This window comes from Strongylocentrotus purpuratus, unplaced genomic scaffold, assembly GCF_000002235.5.
Source record: "Strongylocentrotus purpuratus isolate Spur 01 unplaced genomic scaffold, Spur_5.0 spur5_scaffold_17, whole genome shotgun sequence".
In the NCBI taxonomy this organism is placed as follows: domain Eukaryota; kingdom Metazoa; phylum Echinodermata; class Echinoidea; order Camarodonta; family Strongylocentrotidae; genus Strongylocentrotus; species Strongylocentrotus purpuratus.
Window position 1 is genome coordinate 17,241,049 of NW_022145602.1, and position 14,049 is coordinate 17,255,097.

General features: G+C 38.1%; 1 protein-coding gene across 1 annotated transcript; it reads left to right on the top strand.

Annotated features, from left to right (window-relative positions):
- Nucleotides 1–870: 870 nt before the first annotated feature.
- Nucleotides 871–13,494, top strand: LOC105447557. The gene is made up of 12 exons (XM_030988266.1): nt 871–877; nt 3,507–3,766; nt 4,657–4,776; nt 5,375–5,668; nt 6,045–6,299; nt 6,581–6,916; nt 7,315–7,541; nt 8,060–8,194; nt 8,771–8,924; nt 9,467–9,500; nt 11,460–11,752; nt 13,269–13,494. Exons 2-12 carry the CDS (start codon nt 3,523–3,525, stop codon nt 13,331–13,333), a joined length of 2,157 nt encoding a protein of 718 aa, XP_030844126.1. The 5' UTR covers nt 871–877; nt 3,507–3,522; the 3' UTR covers nt 13,334–13,494.
- The last annotated feature ends 555 nt before the right edge of the window (nt 13,495–14,049 follow it).

Below are 14,049 nucleotides of genomic sequence, written 5' to 3' on the forward strand. Positions count from 1 at the left end.
CCCTTTAATTTTGAAAAAAATATAAACTGGAGAAATTGTTGCAGGAGAATTTCACTCACCGTCAGGTTTATAGTGTTAGTATTAAAACTAATTATTTCTTGATTTTTGACAACTGTATAAAGATATTGTGCTTGTTTTTATCCATATTTTGACTGCTTTTGCTATTGTTCACGTTTCCTCTCTTGACTGATCATATTAGATGTAAGAGGTATCTATTGTCGATGGCATTAACGACCTGCATGCAGGCATCCCATGGTACCCATGGCCTACCAGTGATTTGTTCTTCGCGGATTTGGGCCATTCATTCTTTTTAATGTGAATATAGAAGGGAGAGGAAAAGGATAATATGCCAACTTGTAGTAAAGGCCTGGTCGAACCTAACAATTAATGCTCTGCATATGTACACCTGATATTAATCGCAACTATGTACATCAGAGATGAGGACTGCAAACTTGAAATTGATCCTTAGAGGTTTTGCGATTGATCTATATATATTGCATTCGAAACTCTTTATAATACGGAGCCCTGAATAATAAAATTGCTAGGGTTCTGTAAATAAATCAGTTGGGGCACTGCCCGATTAATACCTTCTGGATCGGGAACGATTTATCATTATAGTTATATGGCTTAAGGTGAGGTCTGACAAGGCCTTAATGCAAGGGTGATTATTATAGGTTGAGGTAGAAGGGTGTTTTTCTAAATTTGTTTAAATCTTTCTTACCTACCTATTTCTTTGGAGTTATTCTTAGCAGTTATATAACAACAGAATGAATCTATTGCAACTTATTATAATTTCGTTTTCTTTTTCTCCTTCCCCGGCCACGTGAATTCATTATCTACCACTTGATCAACATATATCATAATCAGCTGTAACTGGGTAAGTATATTTATATGATGGAGAGCCCTATGTCTACAGTCATAAATATTTGACTTGAGATTGAACAAGGAATATTGTATTACTGACGTGGTCACTCTTGGGCTATTCTTGGTATTCTGAAAATTCCCATCACACTTTGAACAAGAACAATTTCATTGTACAAGAATAGATTGCCTTCTCACTCTAAATATTGGGAAAACAGATATACCTTATGCGAACATGCATATATATATATATATATATATATATTGTAATTTATTTGGTTTTAGACATAGAGCCTGTATATACACTATTGGTCATAATGGTGGAATAATTGTTTTTTTTACCCCGATTTATGGAAAGATTTTAACAATGATTTATTCCTACTAGATCTAGATAAAAGTATACATTCTCAAATTTCATTGAATAATAATTTGTGAGAGTTTGTTTTGCGTGACTGCTAAAACATGTGTTTGCTACTATGCTAATCTACTTGGGGACCTACGTCCTTCAGTCACAACTGACAGTAATGAGGAATAATGCCTCATAAGAGGGCACTAATGAAGCATATCGACATGGTTTTGATCCTTGGGGCTCACAGTAACCAGGCCATTGCTTATCCACTGAATCATGAATGTACGCAGCGGGGGCTAGGGTACGTCGCCGCCCCCACAAATACAAAAAACAAAGAAAATGCAATACATTTTCAATCATTCATTGCATTTTGCCCCGACCCCTAAGATAAACAAATTCCTCTATGTGGGCATGCCTCGACCCATAATGCAACCCCCTACGGAAGATTTGTTTATGTTGGGGACCGGGGGAAAATGCAATAAATTTATGATAATTTATTGCATTTTCTTAGTTTTTTTGTATTTGTTGGGGCGGCAACGTACCCTAGCCCCCGCTGCGTACAGTCATGATTCAGTGGCTAAGCAATGTCTTCGTAACTGTGAGGCCCCAGAATAAAAACCGTGTCGATCAGCTATATATTAGTGCTCTTTTGTGAGGCATTAATCCTCATTACTTTCAGTTATGACTTAAGGACGTAGGTCCCCAATTGATAAGCATAGTAGCAAACACATGCTTTAACAGTCACGACAAACAAACACTCGCAAATTATTATTCAATACAATCTGAGAATGTAAACTATTATCTACATCTATTAGGAATAAATCATTTTCAAAATCATCCCATAAATTGGATTAAAAAAGAAATTCCACCATTATGACCAACAGTGTATATATATGCAACTAAATACACAACTTAGGATGTGTTCAAGCACTTTCGGAAGCAAACCGTATCGGACCAAACCATGACATTGCGCCCCGTGCCGGGTGGTTAGTTTTTCGAGAGTATTTGGCGCAACATTTCGAACAACTATTGAGCCGCCTGGCCTGCCCCGATACACTGACCTGTTTGAACTCGTGTATTGTATTGTGTGAATAGACCACCTTGCTTTTGGGGACTTTTCGAGGTGCAATACGGTTCACTTTGGCACTCTCTAGACCACCTCGGGATTTGGTCCGGCGTGCAGGCTCGCTTCTTGAGCGGTACGTACCAGGCGCGTACGCAGGCTTGAGTTTTGAATGTGTATGTTTTGTGGGGAAAAAAAACCCTTTTGATTTTTGATTATTATTTTTTTAATAAAAAAAAAAAAAAAAAAAAAAAATTGTGTCAGTGGCTGACCTAAAAAAGGTAACCTTACCCCCCCCCCAACGAAACAAAATGTCAAATATTTTAAATTTCGAGACAAAAAAACAACAAACAGTGTCCTCTTACCCCCCCCCCCCCCCCGCCCCCCATTCCCCCCCCCCGCCCCCCATTCCCCCCCCCATTCCCCCCCCCCACTCCCCCCGCTTATTCAGCGGCTGGCTGAGTCGTTGCGAAATTTTTGGCCCGATTTTAACCCCCCCCCCCCCCCCTTGAAAAAATCCTGCGTACGCCACTGGTACGTACGGTACCGTTTGCTTAATATACCCTTAAAAAAGTACCATGGTAACCATGGTTCTTATGGTGGATGTTAATTTGGACAAAGAACCATGGTTATTTCATGGTACTTTTTTCAGGAGTGTTAAGGCGCTTTCTCTGGTGCGGTACGGTATGGTCCTCTTGAAAAGAGCGCTTAAACACCCCCAATATCAAAGCACATGCGTGGACTACGTAGCTTGTAATTATACTCACGTTTTAACTTTAAAAATATTGCATGGTGCAATTATTTTAAAACCATTTTGGTATGATGACATAGATGCCATAAGATTTGACATTTGAATAGCAGTGAAACTCCCTTTATTCAGAAGCTACATGTACGTGAACAAATATGTTTAGACAAACAATAGTTACAACGTCCTAGTTAATAAGGGCTTATTACTTCGAATCATTAGATCATAACGTTCGGCTGGGTGGTTGCTTTATTACACGACCTTTCATGAAACAAGAAGATGTGCGACTTTTAATTCGTAGATTTGCTGTGGGGTTTTCACGAAGTGTTTAGTAATGTTGATTACACTATTTTAGATGAGAGTTTTTTTTAACACAAACATGTCCACCCACTTTGTATGAATTAAAGGGTGTGTCACAAAAGATCGGGTAACGCGACCACCCGACCCGACGCGAAGTAATAACTGGTTCACTTTACTATCAATCACAGTGAGGTTCCCGACAAGATGCTGCTTGCGTTTGCCAGTCAGATCAAAGCAGAGCAGTTCTTTGAGATTGGCAAGAAGTTGGAATTCAACCGCACGGAGCTAGAACACATACAACATCGAACGTTTACAAACAGAAAGGATGCCAACATCCAGATGCTGTCTAGTTGGAAAGCATCACAATCTTCGGGACCAGAAGCTATAGAGGTGATAAAACGCGTTTGGGAGTCCACCCAAACAGCATCAAAATCAGTGAAATCCGAAGGTAGGACTGTACTCTGACATAGTTGTCTCTCTTTCTTCTTCTTTTTTTTTCTTATGTTAATCTCCAAGGGTTATACAGCCTTTCCCAAAGATTTGTAGAAAGATTACCAGTTTTTGTAAACAGGCATACTAAAAACGAGGTCTACATCATACTCTTTGCGAGAAGTATAGCGTATTAAAATGCATTGGGGCACGGGGCCTCGAGTTGACATTCTAGTCCAAGGAATGGAGTTTTTTCTCTTGAACCTGAGCCTACATTGAGAACAGAGGAATTGAAAGGTTGGGCTGAGACCAGATTCTGGAAATTTCTTTTTCTTTCATTTTAGTTAATGTCGCTAATCATAAGTAATTAATATTGCCCGAAATAGAAAGACAATTTTTATGGGTGGCTTATGCAGATATCTCTCAACTGTATGTTTCAATTTCTTAACACAATTAAAAGACTTTCACTTACAGCAAAGATGACGAAGTGCAGAATACCACCCCTAATACCTTTATCCTACCAACGAGACCATACAGACCGACACCAGACTGAAGAAAAACTTTCAGTTCATGGCCAACAAAGATTGATCGTTTTAAGGCTCATTTAGATAATACTTGGCATAACCATAGGGTGTTCTTGTAATGGCGTTAAGTGTAATACGCTTCATATTTCTACATCTTATAACAAAGACTGAATATGCGCGCACACACAAAGGAAACATGATACCTTTTTTGCAGGAGTTTACCGCACCATATTTGATCAACCCTTTAGAGTTAGTTTTGGTGGTGTAGACTGACGATGATTGAATAAAATCATTAATGTCTTTATTATTGATAAAATAATCACAAGTATCTTCATTATGTATTTGTTACCATGGTCATTAATTGTTACTATTTCTTTGTATCTAGTTGTCGATGAGGAAAGCTTGCCTGAAAAGAATCAGACCATAACCAAACCTATGAGGAGACTTCTACAAAGCAAAGGAACGGATGCGGACTATGTGGAAATCATCAGGACTAAAGATTCAGGCAATAAACATCTTTTTTTTTTTTTTATTATCAAACGATATTTTCTATTCTTTGATTTAATTTGTGTAATCCACTTGCTTAGGGAATAGTATTATTGTCTTCATTCAAAAAAAAAAACCAAAACAGATTACAGATATTATATTAATAACTGATTGATTAGAAATGATATTCAGCGATGCAACTTTCTCTCTCAAATAACTATGATTCAGGGTATATGCGCACCTTAATTTTTCTTTCTCTACAGACGAATACCGATAGTTCTTTTCAGAACTACACCCTTCACACTTTTTTGATCTGCTCATAAACTTCTTGATCTTGATTACCCTTTACTTCCCCCTTCGTTTCCCTTTTCCATTTCACCTCAGTTTTAGTTTTAAAAAACGAAATTTAAAGGCCACAGATAGTCTTGTCGAAGTGTAGAAAAAACTTAAATACATCATTATCTCTTTCCCTTTTCCTTTTCCCTTACCTTTTCTATGAACACCCCATAAACGGATACTTTTGATGAGAGAATAAATAAACAGCCTTTCAGTAAGTATGCAACATGTTGGTACCGAAAGCGTCCAATCGCGAAATGCTTCATTTTTATTTACTATAGATCAAGACAAAGCTGTTGATGACATCAACAAATCTGGAGGAGCGCCAACTTTGGAGGAGCTTTGCAGTGTCGCTGGGGCAGTGAAGAATTTGCCATTAGCCTGGGAATTAGGAAAAGCTCTCTGCTTGGAGGATGACGTTATTGCTGCACTCATTGAGCCACCTGATTTGACAACACTGACCAAGGTTGCACGTCAGCTTGTTGATGATACATGGATTGGTTTAGATAGGAAGGAAAGGAGAAAGAAAATGGCTGAGCTTCTCCTGGAATACAATATTCAGGACAACCAAACAGGTTTGCTTTGAACAATGAGCGTGTGTAGGTGAATGTGTGGTTGTGTGGGTACCGAGGAGACTCTTAAGAAATGTACCTTAACTTTAACCACTTGCAAACAATTGGATGTCCTGGGTTAAAAAAACCTGTAAATTGTTTAAAATGTTACTACCCATTAAATTCACTTTGCAAGCTATTTTTCTTTTGCATATTTCCATGTTCTTTAATTTTCTTTCTTTTCTTCTCTTTTTATGCCTTGAGCACATTTATATGAAGTGGCCTATTAACAACAGCAACAACAATGATAATACTGATGATAATGATGTTGATAATAATGAAAATAATAATGATAATAATTATTGCTATTATTTTGTGTTTATCATGTGATTATTTCTAGATGACGCTCTCAAAGAACTCGACAAAAGGATGTGCTCCATATCAGACTTGCTTCAGCTTGCCCCACGCCTGCACGTTGGCGCTTCTGACATCATGCGTGCCATGTGTAAGACCGTCACCCTGCCCGCGTATGTAGTACATCCGGTTGTTCTGCACATGCTCAGAGAATGGCTAAGGAGAGGAGGAACCCGAGGGAGACTCGTGGAGATTGTCCAAGCTTTCCGTTTCAACGATGCGGTAGAAAGCATAGCTGCAAGTAATGATTGTTTTTGTTATTTCCTTATAACTCAATACAAGAGACGATATACAATATTTGGCATCTCTTCGTATATTATGACAAATATCTCCCCCCCCCCCCCACCAACAAAAATAGTGAATGAAACATATAGAACAGAGTGGCTTTGTGTTGGCTTACCAAAATTGTAGATTGACTTCATGATGTTGGATAAAGATACCCAGCAAAGTTGACCTCCTACCCCTGTTTCTTTCCTTTTTACCCCTTACATTTTTAACCTTGTCATTTTTTAATCATTACAGCCATCAAAGCTGATCAAGGCTTTGTAGAGTTCATCTCGATCAGCACCCTGGATCACAAAGGAGGAGTAGTGGAGCTGCGTGAACTCGATATCCAGGTTTCAATCCCTGCCGGGGCGTTACGTAGGGGAATGAGGTCTGTGGTTACCATCAGGATACCTAGAGAGGGCGCTGCTCGGATTCCTCTCAGGGACGGTGATGTGTTGATCACTCCGGTCGTGGAGTGTTCTCTAACTCAGGAACTACTCGAACCTGCTACGGTAGTGCTTCCACATTGCATAGGTCCTAAACAATGCAGGGATGGCTCAGGGATGATTCTGTTCACCAAAACAGGACTAGGTATTAACCCTTTCTAGATATGCCTATATTATTTAAGGGCTGAATGAATCACTGTTTTCATCTTCATAATGACTTTGCTGGTAGTTCTACAGAACCCCTGAACAAACATCTATTCCTTTATCAAGAAAAAGGAAAATGGAAATTTTCAGTACAGAACAAACGGGATAGCCCGCATACGATACCTCACAAAATTGCCAATTTGTGTTTCATAGATTGCAACTTTAAAAACTTATAATTCTCTTAATATGTTAATCAAATTTTGCTCAAACTTTCAGAGTTCTGTGTCACTCATTTTTCGGCTCCTATTGAAAAAAAAGTTAATATCAGAGTGGACTACACCTTTTTTTAACGAGATTAAAAGATTTAATATAGCTGTAAAATCTGTTTTATTCATCAAGGAACGTTCAGTCGCAGGCGGTTGCTTCCTAATTCATCAAGAGGTTTCCACATCACCAAAGACAAGGTTGATTTCACTACAAACCAGCTTCAGCTCTTTGCCTTGTCTTCCACCAACGTCCAAGGAGTTCAGTTCAGATGTGTAACCTTCCAGCCTCTCTTCATGCCCTCTTCCCGGAAAGTCACACTACGTGTTTACGTCACTCACCCCTATAGGAGACCTATAAAGGTAGAAATGATTTGGAAGATTATATCCTATTTCGATTTGATTTGGTCTATTTACCAACAGCAAAACAGCAATACATTTCATAAAATGCTATTTAAATATACAAGAAGAGAAAATATTTGTTGGTAAAAGGAGCCAGGTAATAGCAAAAGTGCTAGTCGAGCCTAACCCCTTACAGCTAAACAAAGTATTTTAGTACATGGAAAGTTCAGAAAACAAAACAAAACTAAAATAATGATTTTAATATTACAATCTATACTTTAAAAAAAAAGAAAATACTAAACAATATCTTACAAAATGCGAGCGGATAGAATAAAATAAGTTTTTTGCTAATATTTAGACTATTTCCTTGGATTTTTCATTAATAATTATTTTGTTCAATAAATGTATTTTCATGTTGTATTTGAATTAGAGTTGGAGAGGGACATGTCACTGAGCTTTATAAACTGTTAAGAATGCTCTTGAGCCGGTTCACTTGTATTATTCCATTCACTATGAGCTCTGACCATGTTTTATCTTAGGATATTGAGAGAGCGGAAAAAGAGTTGTCAGAACCTTTCTGCCCCGTGACGAATGCAACCAAGTTTTCAGTAGAATCAACGACACTGGATCTAACGATTTGCTTCAGTGATGGTTTAATAGAGAAGCCAAAAACAGTGAGTAATAATACAAAATAATTTATCATTAATCTACTGCTTGATTAAGTTAATGAATGCTTTCAGAACGTAGGGCATCTAGACTAAAGCCAGGCCAATAATAGTACGTTTAGGTGCCTTTTGCATCCTCTGGGATGGGTATTAGCATGAATGTAGTTATTATTATTTGCTATAACGAAAGGAAAAGAAATATGATGAAAAGGACGCTGAAGTTAATATTTTTCAATTTTTTCGATTTGTTTCTTTTTGTCTTCATACAATTTGTGGATTATTCTAGTGTTTCAAGCACAAATTCTACCAAAATGATGCAATTTAGTTTGTCAATTGCTTGTAAAAATTCTATCCGGGACTTTAGCCAAACAGCACAAATTGTAAGGTTAAAATCATTCAAAGAATCTCGTTCTGTCAGGTACTTCTTGCCTACTCTTGGGTGGAGAGAGACACATGTAAGTGGAATGTATTTTCTTAAAGTATTTAGCTAGAGTTATTGAATTCACAACCATGTGAGGTCTAGCTCTTTTATAACACAGTGCGCCAGCCTTTAACTTTCATTTCCTTCCACTTCAAAACTTTAAGATCTCGATTGGCAAGCTTTTGGCGGAGGAAAGCAGTGTCCTGAGCATCGAGCTCGAGTTCTTACCATTTGAGGATGGAAAGAAGACTTTTAATCTCTCAATCCAACAGGGGACGTCAACACTCGTAGAACAGAGCCTCACTACATCAATAGAAGGTAAGTATCCATATGTAGTGGTGTTGATAGATACAGGAGAATGCAACGAAAAGGGGACAATGGCACCCTCCCCCCTCGCCCAACCAAATCGTGAACAAAATCAAAGAAAAAGGTGAGGGGAAACAAAGGGAAAGGAGAAGGGGAAAACGATGAGAAAAGATAACGTCTTGATTGAGACCCCCCCCCTAATCAGTAGCTTTGTAAATTGGTGTAAGAACGTGTAAGACCGGTCTTATAATTCATGATTACTATTTTCTTTTACTTTCTAATGCAGTATGTAATTTTCAATGATGATTGGTTCATTTAAAAAAATAATTTGATTCATCTTAGAGAATTTAAGACAGGAAGATAAACAAAATTTGTGTCAACCTTTTCATCATTTTTGTATTCGTTCCCATACTGCTTCCAGTCTTTCCTGTATTGCTAAATATTATATAAACTGTGTGAATAAGAAAGAAAAACAAAATTCATATTGAATTGGACATATCCAAATTATGGCTTTTCCCAATGTCTTTTCTCTCCCTAAATTCTATTAACAACAGCGGAACCAGATTATGGTGTTAACCTCACTGACGCGTAAGTAAAACCCAATTTATCCTTTCATATTGAATGTTTGTTGTGATATCACATTCTTATCAGGGTACAGCGAATTCGAAGGACTTATCCTACCTGGGACCAATTTACTTCATCTGGGTAGATTGTGGCAAATATAGATAACTGTCTTGCCAGAGTGTATTGGTAAGGATTGTAATGATGGCAAGGATTTTAATCCTGTACCTTGTGATTTGCAGTCCGATGACTTATCCACTGGACTACAACACCAAAGAAAAATGGTTATCGAAATTTCAGGTACCTTTAAAGACAAACATTTTTGTGAGTTGTGTACAAAGGGTCCGCCACATTGGTTTAAAAAACGGGTGTACAATCTTATTTTACCCCCACCCTAAATGCTTAATCAGATTCGTAGCGTTTTTTCTTCATAAAACTGCGTGTAGCAAAGACCATGTCCGTATTCATTGAGGTCGGTATTATAAGATACAGAAATAAAATATAAAACAAATTACCATTACATAATAATAGAAAAGCTGTGGTTTACCACATCGTATCAGAAAGGGGCTTAATGCTTTACTGCGTCATATCTGAATGAGGATTAAGGTTTACCACCTGATATCTGAATGGGGCTTATCTGAATGAGGCTTAAGAGTTACCGCGTCATATCTGAATGAGGATTAAGGTTTACCGCGTCATATCTGAATGGAGCTTAAGGTTTAGTACGTCATATCTGAACGGGCTTAAGGTTTACCTTTTCATACCTTAATGCGGCTTAAAGTTTACCGCTTCATATCTGAATTAGAAATAAGGTTTACCAAGTTATATGTAGATGGGCCTAAAAGTTCACCGTTTCATATGTGAATGAGGCTTAAGCTTTACGTCATAAGTGAATAACACTTAAAGAGAAGGTTGAGTTCTGGGAAGAGGTGAACAATAATTTGTGAGCGTAATCATTCTTATTATGCAAGTGTGGAAGAACATCAGATAAGACGTGTTCCCTGAAAAGCATGGCTCTTCAAATGCCTTCATATTCTAAATATGCCATGAAACATCGTAAAACTCGGGGGTAGGATTTTTACGCCACGTGTTCGTGTAGTCCCATATACATCTTTATGTGTACAGTGTTTGAAACTTTACCAAGACTTGGCCAAATTTCTTATCATTTTGATGATTCCAGAACCTTGCAATACACACACATTCTTATATGCTAGATGATCAACCTTTTCTGGTCGATTCCACATCGTTTCTTTTACAATGCAATCGCATGACCAGAACTCAACTTCATCTTTAAGGTTAACCACGTCATACCTGAATAAGGTTTAATGATTACCAAGTTATATCTTAATGAGGCTTTAGGTTTACCCAGTCATATCTGCATGAGGGTAGGTTTACCGCGTCACGAAGGGCGCTCTCTACAACAGAACTCAACTAAAGTTGAGTTCTCTTACAGAGGGCGGTACACAAAATAATTTTTGTGTGAGATAATGAAAAACTGAGTGTCAAATTTGAAAGAACATACAATCTTAATGACAAAATCATCTTTGTTTGATCAAAATCGGTTCAGAGACGGATGGAATATGCATAAATATAACCATTTCTTATGTTTGTGTAGGCCTACCACCACAAATATTACATAATTTAATACGTTTTATTCCAGCTAATACCAATATTTTGGCTTTTTGTTGTTTATAGTACGCACAACCAGCCGGCCCATGTATTTTTATTTTTATTTAATTCATTAATTAACGGTCTGCGTATTTGTTTGTAAGGTGGAGGGAGGGGGTGGTATTAAATTACCTTCATAGTAGTTTTAGGTTCTAAAAGGGCACTAAAAATGTCTTTAAAAAGAATAACCATGCACTTTCAAGGCATTTGCGGTCTGGAAGAAGAACTCAACTATCCTTTTAAATCTACCAGCGGATTCATTTTCTTCTTGATGAATTTGTTTTCTGACTTCTCCATCTTTGTTTTGATGCTCTGCAGGCAAGGACAGCAACACTATGCTTCAGACAAGCTGCTTGAGACCTTGACAAACGTCCTGTTCACACCTAAGGACGTCCAGAGTCTGGGCTACCAGCTCGGCTTCGCGCATTCAGCCGTAGAGAAGTACCTGAACAGACCAGATTTGACCCTTAGTAGTGTCCCAAGGTCAGGCTTCGACGAAATGCTCCGTGACTGGAGACGTAGGGTTAGGCCGGGGGACCAGGTGGACAGACTACACACTGCCATGAAGGATGCCGGGTTAGGATATGCAGCCGACGTTTTACCGCATGGACGTAAGTATCACATCGGAGACAGATGGCACTCGACAAAAATGTCAATTACTAATCTTGTTTGAAAGTTTTTAACTTCTGATGGCAATACAAAAACCTTTACCTCCAAAATTTCTGCTGATAAGTTACAGCCTTCATAAACAATGTGACCTGACTTGATTTCTCTTACATAATGGGCTATAACCAAGCAATAAACATGCAGGACGTTGCTGAAGTAATGATAATTGCAGAGCCTACAGGAAAAATGTTGCTAATACTGCTTTGGGTAAATAAGACCAAGCTATAAATTGCAATTATGATATTACTCAATTTGTTAGTCTGGTAATTGTTAGTCTCGTCTCTAACCCAATGTCACCCTTGAATAGCTGATAAGTCACACCCCTATCCTATCATTATTGTTTCACAGTCAAACCTGCTTTAGTAACCTGTCAACAAAGACCACATGTTATGTTTCCCGTAAAAATGGCTTCTAATTAAAAACATGTACTAAAGGAACCTGTCTACCAAGACCACGTGTGGACAAAAACCAAATGTTGTGTTTTCCCTTGGGCGGTCGCTATAGACAGGTTTGACTGTACTATTGGATTTCCTATTTGGACCACGTACACTCCTTGCCACACACAAAAACAACTAAATTTGCTAGTGTGTTGCAGTTATATTTATTCCAAATAATCTGTCAACGCTTCTAGTGCTGCAAGCATCGATGGATTAAATTGTTTCACAGTCAAACCTGCTTTAGTAACCTGTTTACAAAGACCACATGTTATGTTTCCCGTAAAAATGGTTTCTAATTAAAAACATGTACTAAAGGAACCTGTCTACCAAGACCACATGTGTACAAAAACCAAATTTTGTGTTTTCCCTTGGGCGGTCGCTATAGACAGGTTTGACTGTACTATTGGATTGGATTTCCTATTTGAACCACACTCCTTGCCACACACAAAAACAAGTAACTTTGATAGTGTGTTGCAGTTATATTTATTCCAAATAATCTGTCAACGCTTCTAGTGGTGCAAGCATCGTTGGATTAAATTAAATTATATTCAACATACTAAGAATCTTACTCTAAGGTTGGTCAAAAGTAAATCACGACGTGATGAAAGATAGTAAGCCCATCATTGATGGGAGAAGAAAAGTTCGTTACATAGTAGTATATATCTACACAGTGGAACGCAGTTTCACTGAAGATACTAGCACTATCTATACAGTGCAACGTACTTTCACTGAAGAGTGTATACGTTGCGTATACGTACGTACGTATACTACATGCACTGTTCATGTACGTATCGTGCACCGTTTGTTAGATGTTAATTGATGTGGAATCGATGTGGAATATAAAGCAAATAATCACCTTTTGGTTTCAGGCGATGGAAAACTATCACTTCTTCGGCGATCTGAATGTATACGCTATCTTTCCTCAACGCTACATTCAGATAGCCTCGGAAATGATAGTTTGTCCCATCACCTACACCAACAGTTTAAATATATAACTATTTTTTACCTGTTATCCTCATTTCAGATGAATCATCCATGACGTTTGCACAACTCAGAAGAGTGATACAGGAAAAGATTGGACATACCTGAAGCCACACAACGCTGCCTATCGACCAGTTGCATTTTCCCTCACAGTGAACTATTGATTCCCAAGAATTGCCATTTTGTTGCTGTATTCATGCTTCCACGATGAATTAGCCGTCCATCCGTAACTCCCGTTCTCGTGATCGTGTTATCTCAAGAACCGATTGATGGACTCCGGCCCAACTTGGGTCATGTATGTATCTTGCAGAGCCAATGAGTTGATTATATTTTGGGTCACGAGGTCAAAGGTCACAGGGTTCATTATGTATGCAGAAATAGCTCGTGATCATATTTTCATTATACCCGATTGACGGATTACCATCAAACTCAAGACATGTATGTATCTCGCTGAATCAATTAACTGATTAAAATTTGGGTAATGAGGTCTAGGTCAAAGGACATGGGGCTCATTATGTAAGCAAAAGTAGCTTGTAGTCGCGTTATCAATAGAATCGATACACAGATTACCACCTAACTGAAGACACGTATGTATCTTGTAGAGCCAATGAACTGATTAGATTTTGGGGTCATGAGGTCAAAGAACAAAGGGTCATACAACCCCCCCCCCCCTTGAAAAAATCCTGCGTACGCCCCTGTTTATAAGACATACATGTTAAACCTTGGATTTGCCCAATAATGTAATTAAATGAAAAGAAAGATATTAACTCTTATTTTTGTTATTGATTGTATGTTTTCTCATTTGGAGGTACTCATATCACATT